At 38.9% G+C, this 16,638-nt stretch overlaps 1 protein-coding gene across 3 annotated transcripts in view; it reads right to left on the reverse strand.

Annotated features, from left to right (window-relative positions):
• Positions 1-14,808: 14,808 nt before the first annotated feature.
• The window catches only part of LOC119498359 (enhancer of polycomb homolog 1-like), a 48,403-nt gene continuing 46,573 nt past the window's right edge, over positions 14,809-16,638 (reverse strand). For all 3 annotated transcript variants that reach the window (XM_037787178.1, XM_037787177.1, XM_037787176.1), the window contains one exon: positions 14,809-16,248. In XM_037787178.1, the coding sequence (XP_037643106.1) occupies positions 16,176-16,248 (73 nt within the window). In that variant the 3' untranslated portion in view covers positions 14,809-16,175. The remainder of the gene's footprint in view (positions 16,249-16,638) is intronic.

Genomic DNA, 16,638 nt, shown 5'->3' on the forward strand with positions numbered 1-16,638 from the left:
TTTTTTTCAGGTTACCTGTTTCATGTACTACTGTCAGGATATAGCAACCGTTTTATATAAAATAACTTTATTTTAATCATATCTCCTCCAATCTCGCCTACTTCAGCTTTAATCGTGGCAGTTAATGGGTCATTAATGTGACTCTCCCAGACTGCCACACAACCCTACGGCGAATCGCCGCAACGCCTGATCTCGTCTAAATGCAGCCCGAGACTTGACTGAGGCTTTTCATTGACTTTTAAAGGGTCAGTTCACTCATATCACAACTTATTTTCTGACTTATCCCTCATGATATCTGGCCATGCAGATACTGTAGTTTCTATTTTATTTGCCAAGGTTTTGAGAACACGATTGCCAGCCGTTCTTCGGTAAAAAATTGTTTCCAATGACGACAGTAGACACTTAGTAACATTAGTGCCTTGTGCATTGTTTTTGAAAAGAGGTATTGGCAGTCTGCAGGAAAATATATATATATATTTTTTTTAATTTGTGAGAACTGGCCCTTTAAATTCCTAACTATTCTGATGGTAAGGTGGTTCTCTTTACCTTTGTGAGCGCTTTCCAGCACCATCACGTGATTTATTATGTGATTTTATGAATTGTGTGTCTTCTGTTTCCTAATTTTTGTCTTTTATTCCTTTTTTTCCTCACAAACTGACAGAGTTCTTGACACAAGGACCGACACCGTGTGGCAGCACCATGTTTTTTTACACTGTAAATGACTTGATTATGTTTCTTTAACTTTGAGCAGAACGGATCAGAGAGCCACTGTTTTTCAAGAATCTGTGTAAAGTGACAGTTTTTAATGTATGTTTACATGAAAGTTCATACTTAAACAACCCATGTTTACCTTTTACAGTGAAAGTTTATGATCATTATTTCTATAATTATGTTTTTTGATTGTTGTCTCTGTCATACATAACAAAATAGGACAAGGAGGTTTTAATATTTTCACACTTTTAGTTGCCCGGTGAATACAGATATGTTTCTAATGTTTGAAGTTAGATACGGGTAATGTGTTGGTTTTCTTTATGTGTTACTGCAGCTGTTTGAATGTATTGCCAGTGGCAAGTATATTTTGACTATGAATTTACAGTATGTGTTTTTAATTCACTACATTCTACTGTGAACAGCTGAAACTGTCACTTGAATCCATGTTGTTTCACAACTTATTCAGCCCCATACAGGACTAACAATATATGAACATTTTTAAGCATTTTCAAGACATTAAAGTCCCTATGAAACGGAAGTTAGAGCGTCTTTAACTTCTGTCTAGTGACGTATCCCCTAGTGAAACTGAATATTTGAGCGGTGTACAGTTACAAGAGGGATTTAAATCAAATCCTTTGCATTTGATTGGGCCGCTAAAAAGTGGGCGGGCTCAGTATATAAAAATATATATACACACCTCCCTTGTCGCTTACAGATTGATTGATGGATGGATGCCATATTACTAGTTGAATTGGTTGGTACTAACTTACGTAAGCCCAAAAGATGATTGGATTTTAATATTAAAAAAAAAGAAGAAACATTTTTTTTTTTATATATTGTTAAAAAGGTGCACAGTATGACCGGGCAGGTGATCTAAAAGGGTTAAAAAGACAATTTTCATTTCATCATGACTTTAAGTGAGAAAATCCTACGACAGAGACATATTTTGAAATACAAGTTTTCTTCTAATTCAGCCATATTCATGGGATGGGTTAAGTTATTTAAACCACGGTTTTTGTTTGTTTAAAGGTACAGTTGTAGGATTCGGCGGCATCTGGTGGTGTGGTTGCAGATTGCAAATTTGCAACCACACCCTTCCTCACACCCCTCCTCTCACTCCTCCCTTTCCAAGACTGCGGTAACGTGAGTCGCTAAGTGCAAAACCGTGGTAACGCTGCTCTCCACGCTCAGAGGTCATCCTTACCATAATAACACTACTTTAGCAGCAACGCAAGTCAGATGGCAGCTGGCGGTGCCACGGTTTAATACTCTGCGTCTCACAAGCGTGTTGGAGAACTATGGTGGCCGTCAGGTAACGTAAAAATGTGAAAGTTGTCAAATACCGCCGTTTGGTCAGGGCACCTCGGGATCGGAAAACAACTCACGGAGGCTCCCTTTAGCAACAGGGCTACTGTAGAAACATGGTGGTGCAACATGGCGCCTATGTAGATATGAAGGACTCATTATAAGCTAACGAAAATACAACTGTTCTTATACACTCATAAAAACAGAGTTATGAATATTATCATTTCTGCTAATAGATCCCCCAAAATGTTACACATTGTTCCTTTAAGGAGTAATCAAATGAAACGGATCAATACCAGAAAGAGCTGAAATAAGTTGAGAGGTAAATCTTTAAGGAAAACCTCTAAATACACTGATTTTAAATACTCTGGTTTTAGCGTTCCTCCTGATATCTGAGTAATAATCTCTCGAGTCCAATGAAACAAAGTAAACTGGTTGAACATAAACTAGCTGCCTCTCCGTCCTGCTGTCACACTACTCAGATGTAAAAGTCCTCATATTTGTCAATAAAAGCTCACGTATTCAGAAAGAGAGAGGACGTGTTACAGAAAACGTCTTTACCAGCATTAGAAACCTCTTTGAAGTAACATGTTGGTTTCCTCCCCTTGAGCAAGACACCTAACCTCTAAATATTTCAGTGTATTTGCACAGTACCAAACAAACCACGACTGTGGCCGGTGTGAGCGCGCAGCAGAGTCCTCAGAAACTGTTTCAATGGACGCTTGATGTCTCCACCCTGAGTAAATAAAGGTTAAATAAGACTAACTGGGACTCTGTCCTTTAATGTTGACTGGAAACAGCACAACATTCATCAGCAGTATGTTTGTTTTAGTCAAATGTTTCTGGAGTAAGTCCAGCTCCAGTCTTCTCTCATGTCTCTCAATGTTCACCATTAAAATGATGCAGCGTTTGGACACTTTATTTTCAAGCCTGGAACTAATATTAAGTATTTCAGTGCACAACAATACATGTATATATCTACATAAAGCTGTAGCTGTACAAAGCCTGCTTTTTACTGTCTACTTTATCTTTTATTGCATTGGGATTTTACCAGGTTCAAATAAAGATTAGAATAGTTTGGGATTTTAAATTACTTTTTATTTTATTTTAGTTTTGACTTTTCAAATTCATTGTAGTTTTAGTTAGTTTTCAAAGCATGTTTTCTAGTTTTAGTTTAGTTTTAGTTAGTTTTCAGAGCGTATTTTCTAGTTTTAGTTAGTTTTCAGAGCGTGTTTTCTATTTGTAGTTTAGGTTTAGTTAGTTTTCAGAGCATATTTTCTAGTTTTAGTTAGTTTTCAGAGCGTGTTTTCTATTTGTAGTTTAGGTTTAGTTAGTTTTCAAAGCGTGTTTTCTAGTTTTAGTTTAGTTTTAGTTAGTTTTCAGAGCGTGTTTTCTAGTTTTAGTTTAGTTTTAGTTAGTTTTCAGAGCGTGTTTTCTATTTGTAGTTTAGGTTTAGTTAGTTTGAAGAGTGTGTTTTCTAGTTTTAGTTTAATTGTAGTTAGTTTTCAGAGCGTGTTTTCTAGTTTTAGTCTAGTTTTAGATAGTTTTCAGAGTGTGTTTTCTAGTTTTAATAAGTTTTCACAGCGTGTTTTCTAGTTTTAGTTTAGTTTTAGTTAGTTTGCCGTGTGTTTTCTACTTTTAGTTTAATTTAGTTTAGTTTTCAGAGCGTATTTTCTAGTTTTAGTTAGTTTTCAGAGCGTGTTTTCTATTTGTAGTTTAGGTTTAGTTAGTTTTCAAAGCGTGTTTTCTAGTTTTAGTTTAGTTTTAGTTAGTTTGCCGTGTGTTCTCTACTTTTAGTTTAGTTTTAGTTAGTTTTCAGAGTGTGTTTTCTAGTTTTAGTTTAGTTTTCAGAGCGTGTTTTCTAGTTTTAATTAGTTTTTAGTGCGGGTTTTCTAGTTTTAGTTTAGTTTTAGTTAGATTTCAGAGCGTGTTTTCTAGTTTTAGATTAGTTTTAGTTAGTTTTCAGAACGTGTTTCTTAGTTTTAGTTCGTTTTCAGAGCGTGTTTGCTAGTTTTAGTTTAATTGTAGTTAGTTTTCAGAGCGTGTTTTCTATTTTTAGTTTAGTTTTAGTTAGTTTGCAGAGTGTGTTTTCCAGTTTTAGTTTTGTTTTTCAGAAAGTTTTCCAGTAGTTTATTTTTGTTGGGGCCAGGTATAATGTCTCAGAAGTTTGTTTGTGAAGGTTCTCAGTCATCCAGGTCATGGTATCCGAGTAAGGATTAAATCAGCAGCAACTGGACTTGGTTTAGGTTCTTGAAGACGTTTCACTTCTCATTCAAGAAGCTTCTTCAGTTCTGGCTGAATGGTAGGGGAACCCAGGAATTTAACCTCTGTGGGGTCGTTAGCAGGAGAATAGAAACCACTCAGTACATTGGTGCTCCTCTAGAGGTGTGACCGCTGTAGTTAAGGGTCGTTAGAGTCAGCTGCTGCCAGGTGTGAATGACTGTCGGGTGTGGTCAAGTGGGGATGGTTGTTTGATCTCCTGGGCGGGGATGCCAGGACAGCATTGAAGATGGAAGATAGGTGATGCCTTAGGCCTCCTCCTCTGTTGAGTGATGGCTTCTCTACTTTGGCATAGATGGCCTCTTTCACTCCTCTTTCAAACCATCTTTCCTCCCTGTCCAAAATATGCACGTTGTTGTCCTCAAAAGAGTGTCCCTTGTCCTTCAGGTGTAGATAGACTGCTAAGTCTAAACCCGAGGACAAGTCAAGTCCAAATCAGAATCAGTTTTATTCGCCACAAGGATTTTGACTCCAGTTTTAAGCATCTCTCTAAGCGTACTTACACAGAAATAGAAATAACAGCTCGGGACAAGGACAACAGAGCTGACAAATAAAGATGAAGAATAGACAGGACTGCTATGTACACAAGTAGGGAAAGAAATAGGTATATACAGTGTAAAGCACTACTGACCAATAATAAAATAAGAATAAAATGAAAATGTCTATATGCAAGTCAAGTGTTCTTTAAGTGTAAACAATACAGCATGTAGGATTTATAAATAAGTATATAATAATAAATCTAAGTCTAATGAGTCTCGACTCCATGCATTGTTATTAATGGATATATAATTCATTCTAATTGTCCATGATAAGATATAAAAGAATTAGTAACACACAGTGTATCATGTTAGAAACTCAATGCACCTAACAAGTTGACCCAGTAGGTGGTGCCAGATATCAACAATCCCTGCAGATTGGCAGTCTGGCATTTCAGTATATCGGCACACACACACACACTACGTACGTACACACACACACACGCACACGCACACGCACACACACACACACACACACACACAAATTTGGGCTGAAACAGGATTTTCCACGCTTGCCGTCGCCTTCCTTCTTTACAATGTTTCCACGGGGGAATAATTGAATTGGGAGCTTCTTTTATCCCCGAACACAAGTGGGATTATGTAATCCTCTGGGATTAAAACATCATGATCTGGCTGCTGACGCTGCTGAGAAGCTGCTGGTTTGATGCCCACTACCAACAGGAAAACATTATGAAATGTATATATAGTTATAGAAGCTGATTCCAAGAACAGATAGGAGTCAAATCTTGTGATAAAACATACTACTACTACTACTACTGTAAAATGTTGAAGCTTTAATATAAAGTACGCATCATGAACTCCATTTGATGAAGGCATTTTCACCTTTTATTGTAATTTATACCAGTGATTCTTAAAGTGGGGTCCGGGGACCCCCAGAGGTCCATGGCACTCTGCCAGGGGGTCCGTGAAATAATTAGCTATAGATTATATATTGTGCTGTATCATTAAGAAGTACATATCTACAGAATACTCCCACCCACGTTAGCTTTGGGCCAATAGAAACTCTGATATGATTGTGTCACTTCACTCAGGGCACCATGAACCGTTCCTGCTGCTGCTTAGCTAAGCTTATTAGCTTATTATGGAGAAATATTTGAGTCAGTCCACATCGTCAAGTGACGCTAAACCCAAACTAGCTAAATTAAGAAAAATATGAGGACAGTTATATTGAGCGACAGCGACGAGAGACCAAAATGCGTTATGTGTGTCTTCAGATGCTAGCAAACGAAGCCGGATGTGCTAAAGCTACATCTGATTACAAAGCACCCGGAATATCAGGGCAAAACAAAGTGGTGTTAACATGATTCAAATGTAGATGTGTTTCTGTTTATCACTATCAAACAGGTCTGAAGTATTTAGGTTGAAAAGTTTTAGAATGCAAATAGTAGGCATTATGCTTAATCGATGTTACGATTATGAGGAGGTGCTTGGAAAATGTTCTTCCCTGTAAAAGCTCCCTGGCCCCAAAAAGTTTGAGAACCCCTGATTTATACTACCAAGAGAAATACATTTATTGAAGGGTTTTCTACCAAAAAGCTAACTTTAATACACGTTGAGTCTGCTGGTGTGGCTGTGCCCATGTGTGATACTACGCCCTCATCCCAACTCGTCACATAGCCTACTGACGCTTGGTCAGGACCCCTCGGAGTCACTTTCTAACACACGGGGTCAAACTATGATGCTCCACTACGGTCGCAGTAAACACGTGGTTAATGTTGTGAATCCAAACTAACACACTTGCTTAGGTTTAGGCAACAAAACCACTTAGGTTTAGGAAAAAAACATCATGGTTTTGCTTGAAATTACAACGTTTGTAAAACGAAAATGAAACTTAACATTGTGAACACAAAGACAAACAACACATTTGTCTTTTTTGTCTTTTTAAACAACGTCACCAGACTCCCCAACCACTTTCTCTGAGCGTATAAATTGACATGGATGGGTTTACATTGTAGTTTCTTGAAAGCGCGGTGCGTCTCATACAGGTGCTAAAGGGTGCCTTGTAAGTCAGCATCACACAACGAGGGCCGTGACAAGGCGTCGGTATTTGACGCCCTGGGAATGCAGCCAGTAGGCCACTCTGAATCTGAAAAGTGAAGCCAAGTGCCTTATAAACATGCATTCTTTCTAACAGCCAGCAGGGGGCGAGTCTTCTGGTTGCAAAAAGAAGTCTGATTGTATAGAAGTCTATGAGAAAATGATCCTACTTCTCACTTGATTTATTACCTCAGTAAACATTGTAAACATGAGTTTATGGTCTCAATTGCTAGTTTCAAGTCTTCTTCAATACAGCATGATGTTCATTTAGTAAATGATGGTCCCATTTAGAGTCAGATAGACCATAAAGCAGGGGATGCTTTAGGGCATGGCTACCTTGTGATTGACAGGTCGCTACCACGGCGTTGTCCGGTCTGGGAGTTGTCTGCGTTTTCGTTTTAGAACTTTAACCCTTTCAGTGTGTTTTTAGTTCATGAAAGTTAATTATAACCTTTTTGGTCACCTAAAAATGTCTTATTCAGCGTTCGGTTGTACTTAGCTCCACCCTCTCGTGTAACTTCTGGGGTTGTGTCTAGAAGGGAGGCCGCAAATCTGATCGGAGATCTGCAAAAACGTGCAAAAACTCTTGCGAGACTCGCTGCCCAATGACCTATCCTAACCTCAACCATTCAAGGTCAATGCCTAACCTTAACCATCTGGTGAGAGTTTCCCCAGTTTGCTGGTTTCCTTCTAGTCACTACCCACTTCTGGTTGCGAATAACCAAGATGGCGACGGCCGAAATGACGAACTTGAGGCTTCAAAACGGCAGTCCACAAACCAACAGGTGACATCACGGTGACTACGTCCACTTCTTATATATACAGTCTATGAATGAAGCCTGTTCTCATTCCCAGGGCGTCAAATACTGTACACTCCTTGGCGTTTGATACTGCCGCACAAGGCACCGTTTGGCACCAGTATGAGACGCCCCGGGCTTTCAAGTTACTACAGTATAAACCCATTCACTGCAACAGTAAACAGTCAGAGAAAGTGCGCCGGGAGTGACTGTGGTGACGTAGTTTAGTTCCACGGAGGTGGATGGGTTCAACAAACACAAGACCTTCATCCAGGAGACCGCTGTTCGTGTCCTGTGTGTTAAATTTCACTTTCACGTTACAATCAGCTGTTCGTTCGTGTCCCATGTTCACAACGTTCAGTTTCATTTTCACTGTACAAACGTAGCAGTTTTAAGCCTAAAAGTATTTTTTTCCTAAACCTAATCATAGTGGTTTTGTTACCTAAACCTAGTGACACCAACGGGTGTGACAAAGCGGCGTGACGAGTGATACTCTAAAAAAAACAAGTTACCAGAAATAACACACACACACGCACACACACACGCACACGCAGACACAACTTGTACACAAATAATTCTCTAATTTTACTCACACACTTTCTCTCTTTCACACCTTGAATTAACAAGTTTACATAGAAATAACTCCCTTCTTCCATCTCTGTCACACCCTCCCTCACTCACTCATACACACACACACACACACACACACACACACACACACACACAATGCACCAATAATCCTGCCTTCATCCTGCTCCCCCTCAAGGGAAACCAGGAGAATATGAGATCTACAGAGCCGGAGCACGTGGGCGGCTGTGAAATTAGGATTCCCTCGCCCCTGGAGCCGCTCTCTGGATGGTTTCTGCTGACACGATCAAAAACTCATAATTGAGTTCTGTTCTGTGGTCGCATTGACACGAGCCTCGGCTTTGTACTCTGTTACTAGATTAAAAAAATAACACAAAAGAAAAAAAAGGCATCCGTGCGGTTGCGTGCTGAATTATGATGTTTGAAGAAGGAGGACAGAGTGACGACATGACACGTGTTGCAGGGGTTCAGTTACGTTCCAGTCAGACCAGTCTGACATAAAACTACTACTGGTTGTATCAAAATGAACGCTGTTGCCTCACCACCCTCCCCCCAGGCTCAACTTCATTTTTTTTTTTTTTTTTTTAAACTGTCACATCTTTTCACAAAACCCCTTTTTTCATCTTTCGCCTCTTCACTTTTCAATCTCATCCCTTTCTTGGCTCTTAAAAGAGTTACAGCAGTTTTCATCACTCGCTGAGTAGCAGGAAGAAAGTCTTTTTTGTTGTTTTGTTTTTGGAGAGGCTCCTGGCTGCTGCTCTTGATGCTTCTTACATTCTTTTGAAATGGACGGACATGTTTATATTATCATCTAAAATTTCCTTTGGCTGGTTTCATTTCATTTAGCCCGGTTGGCCCTTGAGATTCATTTCAGATTTGTTCTCATTATCTGAATGGTTTCATTCTCTCTCTACTTTCTTTTGGCAGAACATTTTTAAGTGTCACTGATGGACAATATGGATGCAAAACCGAACCATTCAATGACTGTAAAAATCAAACCGTGGGCAAAGATTTTGAAGTTTTGCACTCCGCGGCTCACGTTACCGCAGTTTCACAAGCGTGTCGGAGTACTACGGTGGCCTTCAGGTAACGTAAAAATGTGAAAGGCTCTCATGTAGAAACACGTTTCAGGTGATTATACACTAATGAAAACATAGTTCTGAATATTATATTCCAATTCTGCTAATAGATCCCGCGAAATGTTACACACTGTTCCTTTAAAAAGGGAAATTCCTAAACTGGTATCTTTTCCAGACCTGAGAAGGTAAAGAAAGGCACCTATTATCTTGAAAATGGAAATGGAGACACGTCATTACAACCTGTACCTCACTGCTTCTTTTTTTATGACCTCTTTAGTTGGAGAACACATTATCTGGGATGCATTTCCTTCTTCAAACTTTTAACTACAAATTCAAAGACCCTACGGTGCAAACATATTGAGATTAATCAGGCGTAGTTATTGACTGTGGTGCTATTGTAAATTGTAAAAAAAGGGTAACAAACAACTAATTTAATTCACAAACGCATCTCGATGCAGTGCAGGATTACTGGTGTGACAGCTGGGTAGCAAAGGATGCTTCACTTTCAAATCAAAGAACAAAGACGGAGACACTTTGACGGGGCTCAGAGACCTGACGGTTATTTGGTCAATGTGATCCGGCCTTTTGCAAGACAACCTTGATCATCCCCCTATTTGCCCTCTGACTCACCATCAGCCTTAATGAGCCCACCAGTCCACGATGTCTCCGCTGAGTCCGTCTGCCGTTCATTAAGGGCTCACCCCTCCCCACTAATTGAAAGCAGCGACTGCAGATGAAGATATGAAGGTGGCTGGGAGAGATAAAGTCAGTATACATGCAAAGCAAAGAGCTCACGGATAATGAGGCCAGGGTGTGAAAGCGTCTTTGTGCTTCGCTGTCTTTGGCTTTGATTACTGCTCTATAGAGAATAACCTCGCTCACAGCACCCCCCCAACTATTCATTTACTACAGTAGCCCAGTTTATACAGAAAGAAACACCGCTGATGTCAAGTCACAAGCTTTTCAGAACATAAAGAGGTTTTTCCAATATTATTCAAGGGAATTTTAACAGCTTTACCATGAAAAAATGTTTATCATGTTGCAGTGGTGAAATGTAACTAAGTGCATTTACTCAAGTGCTACACTTACTGGATTTACTGTATACTTTTAATCCACTACATTTTGAAAGAAAATATTGTGCTTTCTACACCACTACATCTATTTGACAGCTTTAGTTACTTTGCATATTCAGATTATTAATATGAAATGTAAATCAAATAATAAATTATAAGTTAAGTCACTTAAAACCACTGTATTGTTACCTTTTTTTCTGGTTTTGTATCTGTTTCTTCATCGTCTTCAGTTTGCAAAAGAAAACGTCATAAATAAAGTTGGCCTATAGTTTAATGCTAATACTTTTGTCATTTTGCTTAAAGGTCCAATATTGTAAAAAGTGAGATTTTCATGTCTTTTATATTATAAAGCAGGTTTAAGTGCTTTATAAATACTGTTAAACTATCAAAACACTCAATATATGGAGAAATACACACAGCCCGAATTCAGAAATTGCGCGTTTGAAACAAGCCGTTAGGATTTCTGTCCATTTGTGATGTCACAAATATACAGTTATACAGATCACTACATAGATTTGAAACACACAGTAAACATTCTAAATGTGTCCAAGTTTATTTCCTGTTGCAGTGTATGTAAATAACATCAGCTGACAGGAAGTAAACATGGACCCAAACTGTTGCCTAGCAACGCAATTCCGTTGAAATGTGCTAAAACGGAGCGTTTCAGAGGGTAAATACAGGTATATTCAGGCAGACGGTATGAGGAAAATAAAGGGTTTTTTGAACATCATGGCACATAAACATGATCTAGTAGAAACACAAAATACAAGTATGAACATGAAAATGAGCACGATATGGGACCTTTAAGATTTTGAACACATGACTTTTAGTTGTAATAGAGTATTTTTACACTGTAGTATTGCTACTTAAAGGTCCCATATTATGCTCATTGTCAGGTTCATACTTGTATTTTGTGTTTCTACTAGAACATGTTTACATGCTGTAATGTTAAAAAAACAACTTTATTTTCCCCATACTGTCTGCCTGAATATGCCTGTATATCCTCTGTCTGAAACGCTCTGTTTTAGCTAATTTCAATGGAATTGCCTTGCTAGGCAACAGTTTGGGTCCATGTTTACTTCCTGTCAGCTGATGTCATTTACATAATCTGCAACCGGAAATAAACTTGGACACATTAAGAATGTTTACGTTTAAAACCGCGTAATGGTCTTAATATTGCATATTTGTGACATCACAAATGGACAGAAATCCCAACGGCTTGTTTCAAACACACCATTTCTGAATACAGGCTGTGCGTGTATTTCTTCGTATATTGAACGTTTCAATACTTTCACAGTATTTATATAGCACTTAAACCTGCTTTATACTATAACAGACATGACAATCTCACTTTTTACAATATGGGTCCTTTAAGTAAAAGATCTGAGTACTTCCTCCACCACTGTCACCATAGTTAGTTAGTTTAGCCTGTTAGCATGCTAACATGTGCTTATTAGCAATTATTTGGTATTTGGTCATAAAGTGACATATTGGAGAAAATTCAATTTTGATGAAAAGTCAAGAAAAGTTTGTCTGAGGATCAATGTTTGTACAAAATTTCTTGGGAAACTATTTATCGGTTAACTTACTGTCTTGAGGCAAGCTGAATTTTTTTTTACAGTGTGTTAACTTTCATAAAGAATTTGACAAAGATATTAATAGTTTCATACAAACATCCAGACCACTTTCCTTTGTGCATTTACCTCTGGCTGTATATCACTGCATTCAAACTGCAGCCATATTTGTTGCTTGCAGACTATTTAACACAGGTCTTGCACCACCTCACTGTACCGAGATGCACACTTTCCCAAAAACCTGATATCGGCTTCTCTTACATCCCTAAAACCTTTTTGCACCGACAGTTTTTCTCTCTTTCTATCTTTCTGGAACAAGCAATTACAGGCAAAAGATCCAAATATGATCAAGTCAGACGCACGGTTAACGCAGCCTCTCTCTCTCTCTCTGGGAGTTGGACTGCACTCGGCTCATTTATTTTCCAGCTCTTATCAACTTTCCTCCTCTGAGAAGCAGAATTTACATTTAAATGTCGTCCCTTATCCTTCCCAATTTGTGTTTACTTCGAAGAATAAGAGCCTCAGGTAAACAGCTGCAGTGTTCCTGACTGGCCCTTTTCACAATAAATGTTAGGTTTTTCTAAACTTTAACAGTCTACTGCAATGCAGCAGCAGCGTGCAGTAAAAGCAGACTCTTTAGTCGGCGTCCTGGACTGCCTTGACGTCGACAAAATGTATAAAAACTGTGAAAAATACACTGAATTGTTTCATTGATCTCAGTCTCATGCATGTGTGGAGCATATAGTAAGAACAACATTTCCATGGCTCTTTGTGATCGGATTCACCAGGGTAAGGCAATAAAACAGCCAATTTCAGCTCTACTGACGTGCACACATGAACCTTCGTTAAGTGCACATCATCCTCCTCCGACGGGCAACGGAAAAGTCTGATCACGGTCATTTGTCAGGGGAACAGAACCAAGCCTTTTTATTTGAATACTCACTTACTGGTCTTTTGAAACCGTCAATTGAAAAATGTAAACTTATTCAGAACTGTGCTGCTTTAACCAAAACAAGGAACAGAGAGCATATTACCCCAGTTTTAGCTCCACTCCGTTGGCTCCCCGTGTCTTTTTGAATAGATTTGAAGGTTCTTTTACTTGTTTTTAAAGCTCTTAATGGTTTTGGAGCAGCCTATATTGCCGACTGTCGTTTTATAAGCCTTCACGAGCTTTCAGATCTTCCTACTGCTTTGTTTTTTAATACACACAATTATACCCACAAGAAAAAAGGCAGCGTAGATTTTTGAAAACTATGGTCATGGCAGTTTGTCTTCGCCAAAATGTAGCTTAACTTTTGAGCGTTATTTAGCCTCCTTGACATGGTCGGTACCAATGGATTCTTCAAGTCTTCTAGTTTCATATGATATCTGTATCTTCACTCTAGCTCTAAAACCGGATCATATAGTGTATGCTATATTTACCTCTGCCAAAGCCGAAGGCGTTGGTTTGTTTGTCTGTTAGCAGGATTACTCCAGAAGTCCGCAATGGATTTGAATGAAATTTGTTGGAGGGATGGGGTGTGGCACAATGAACAATCCATCAGTTTGGTGGCGATCCGGATTCAGGATTGTTTTTAAAGGATTCCGATCAGACAGAACATTAAGACCTCTGGGTTTAACATACGCAGTGTAACTGATGACGCGTTGATGACGCATGACCCCACCTCTTTCCTTCAGAGAGACAGGGAGAGAGCAGATTCTGTAGATTCTGCGTTTTTTCACATTTAACTGAAATTACAGTTGAGTTCGACCAAAGCACACTTGGTGATTGTTGGAAAGAGTAACGACGACGGTTTAGGTGAGTTTTATTTTGTTTCTGTCCACTTTGAATGAAGTGTTTTACGAAGCTCCGCTACGTACAGCTGATCTCAACATAAACAAAAATAAACGTGGATGATGGCGCAAACTGCACGGAGGGGGGGGGGGCAATCGTACTTGGGCACCTTGGCGGAGGTCTGCGCTCTCCGAGTGCCATTCTAGTTAGAATATTTTCTTTACCCTGCTGTCATACAGCCCTTTCCGAACTGAAGCCGTTATCTATGCTCTCTTCAAAGCCACCAGACTCCTTTGACAAAAACAGTCATTTTTACCTCTCAGAACACGGGAGTTGCTGGTCTACCGCTGCCTCGATCAGTTAGTGTATTTTATTTTTACTTTGGTGTATTGAAAGGTTGGTTCGGATTCACCAGTCACACAATACCTCAGTAACTCCATACAACCCCACCTAAAAAATATCCCAACTATCCCTTTAAACATTGTGACTTGTTTGACTACAGGTCGAAAGGAGCTGATTTATCCCAAAAATAACCACCATAGCCACCTCCTCCTGTTTTAAGGAAGGACTTTCAAAATAAATATGTTGGTTTGCTGCAGACTGTTTTCTGCTCACTCAACATTCAGCATTCATTCATATCCTTCCTTACCTGAATATAGAAGCACACGAAAACAGTGATTCCCCCACAGAGACACACAGCAGGCTACTATACTGCAAGCTCGTTCACTCGAGGACACATTAAAGACAAAGATGACAAAAAAAAAAACGAGACATGCAGGTCAAAACACATAATGCCCTGGATTTTTATTTCATTTTGTGACAATTCAAGAGGATTTTAGTCTTTCCCATATGTGTGTGTGTGTGTTGAGTGTTTGAAGGGTCTACAAAAACAAAGCTCATGAATCAACTGGGCCATTGGAATGGGCATTGGGATTGTGGTACAGACAAAGAAAAACTACAAGTAGCCTTGTTCAGTACCAAACTCTTCACAGAAGAGAGCGATTTTTTACATTTTTTTTTTTTTTTTTTTTTAAAGGTTTTTTTCTTTTTTTTTTCCCAAATGAAGGCACCCGATAACTTGTGGTTCATTGGCCTTTCAGCCTTCTGGAGAGTTTTTAAAAGTAGAGAAAACTGTTGATTTTTTTTTTTTCAATTAATACATGTTTTCCTCCTTTTTATGTAGAAGCTGGAATGATAATAAATGTCAGTTACTGCATTTTTTTTTTACTCCCTTATAGTTTTTTTTATTTTTTTTTAGATAAACAAGTAACAAAAGAATGAAGTTTTTTTTGTTTTAGGAAAATTAAAATAAAAAGTGGGAGATACAAAAATATTTATTTTAAAAAATGATAAGGGGAGAGAGGGAGGGGGGATTATCTTTTAGAGAAAAAGGGGCCGTCTGGTTTGCACCAGACGGCCAAAATCATAAAAAAGCAGCATATATCAATAAAGAAATTAAGTCTGAAGCAGCAAGGTCTTCTGGGAAAAAGTCCCCATTGTTTTGTTACTTGTCTCAGGAATATTATATGTATGGAAGAGCTGTGTGGAAACTGATTAACCCACTGACAAACTGATGCCTACAACAAACAAATTCACACCTGTCTTCTTCTACCGCCCTGCGCCTGAATCTGTATGAATGCATGTCTCCATGGATTCAACATGACACATGGGAACATCGTGGAAGAACGCCCAACAAAAATGGGCGCACTCCCGGCCATGTTCACAACATCCAAAAAAATACAGAGTCTTTTTTTTAATCTAGCTAAACACTGACTACAGCACGGGGAACCGGTGAGGGGTACAGTGTATAAAAAAAAAAAAAAAAAAGGATTAAAAAAAAAAAGAAAACATGAACGGAAAAAAACCTTTGTAAACACGGCACAATAAATAGATCAAACAGCAGGTTCCGCACCATGCATGTGATGACATACATTTTTCTGTGGTACAACTTTCACACCTCATACTCGCACCAGTTGCAGTTTGTCGTTTTCTCTTTTTAATTTTGATTTTTTTTTAATATCTCGAGTGCAAAACATCACAAATGAACAATTCTGTATTCAAGTAATGTTATATACAAGAACAAGGGGGGTGTGTGGGGGCGGGAGGGGGGTATTACAAATACGCAGTACTGTACATATAATTGTCATATTAAGAATTTACAGACGATCTCTTATTAACAGTAACAAATAGGGAAATGGGGGGGAGGGGGAGAGAGAAAAAAAAAAAAAAATTGTACGAGACGAGCATTGCAATTAAGTCCCAAAACAGTTGCCATGGAAACCCAGCCTTGCCGTGCTCATTCCGACACCACTTTGCTTTCACCACTAACGAACGATGCATAGCACCTAAAAAAAAACAACAACAAAGGAGTTACGCTTCCCCCGCGCTGCGTACGGGAGGCTACGTAACCTCCATGGCCACTGTGTTCTCTGATAGACTGTTCAGTGCTGGCTTGTCTTGTTCGTGATTCTCCCTGAGGACAAAAGAAAAACAAAAGACACAGTTAGCTGCAAGTAGTTAGCATTTAAAGCCGTTTCATTAATGTAACAATAGCCTTTTTTTCCCTCCCTGCAGGAACTTCATGTTCAGGTTATGAGATGTGCCAGATTACAGGTTTTAAGAACCTTGTGAGGCTTTAGTACATTCATATCGTTGACATTCAAACTCTAAATCAACAATTTGAATGCTTTTCTTGTGTTTAAAGCCGGTATTTCTGTTGCAGATAAAGATCAGGCTCCACTAATATTATAATTAGGACTGTCAATCGATTAAAATATTTAATTGCGATTAATCACATGATTTGTCCCTAGTAAATCGTGATTAATCGCACATTTTTATCTGTTCAAAATGTACCTTAAAGGGA

Source organism: Sebastes umbrosus, chromosome 12 (assembly GCF_015220745.1).
Source record: "Sebastes umbrosus isolate fSebUmb1 chromosome 12, fSebUmb1.pri, whole genome shotgun sequence".
In the NCBI taxonomy this organism is placed as follows: Eukaryota; Metazoa; Chordata; class Actinopteri; order Perciformes; family Sebastidae; genus Sebastes; species Sebastes umbrosus.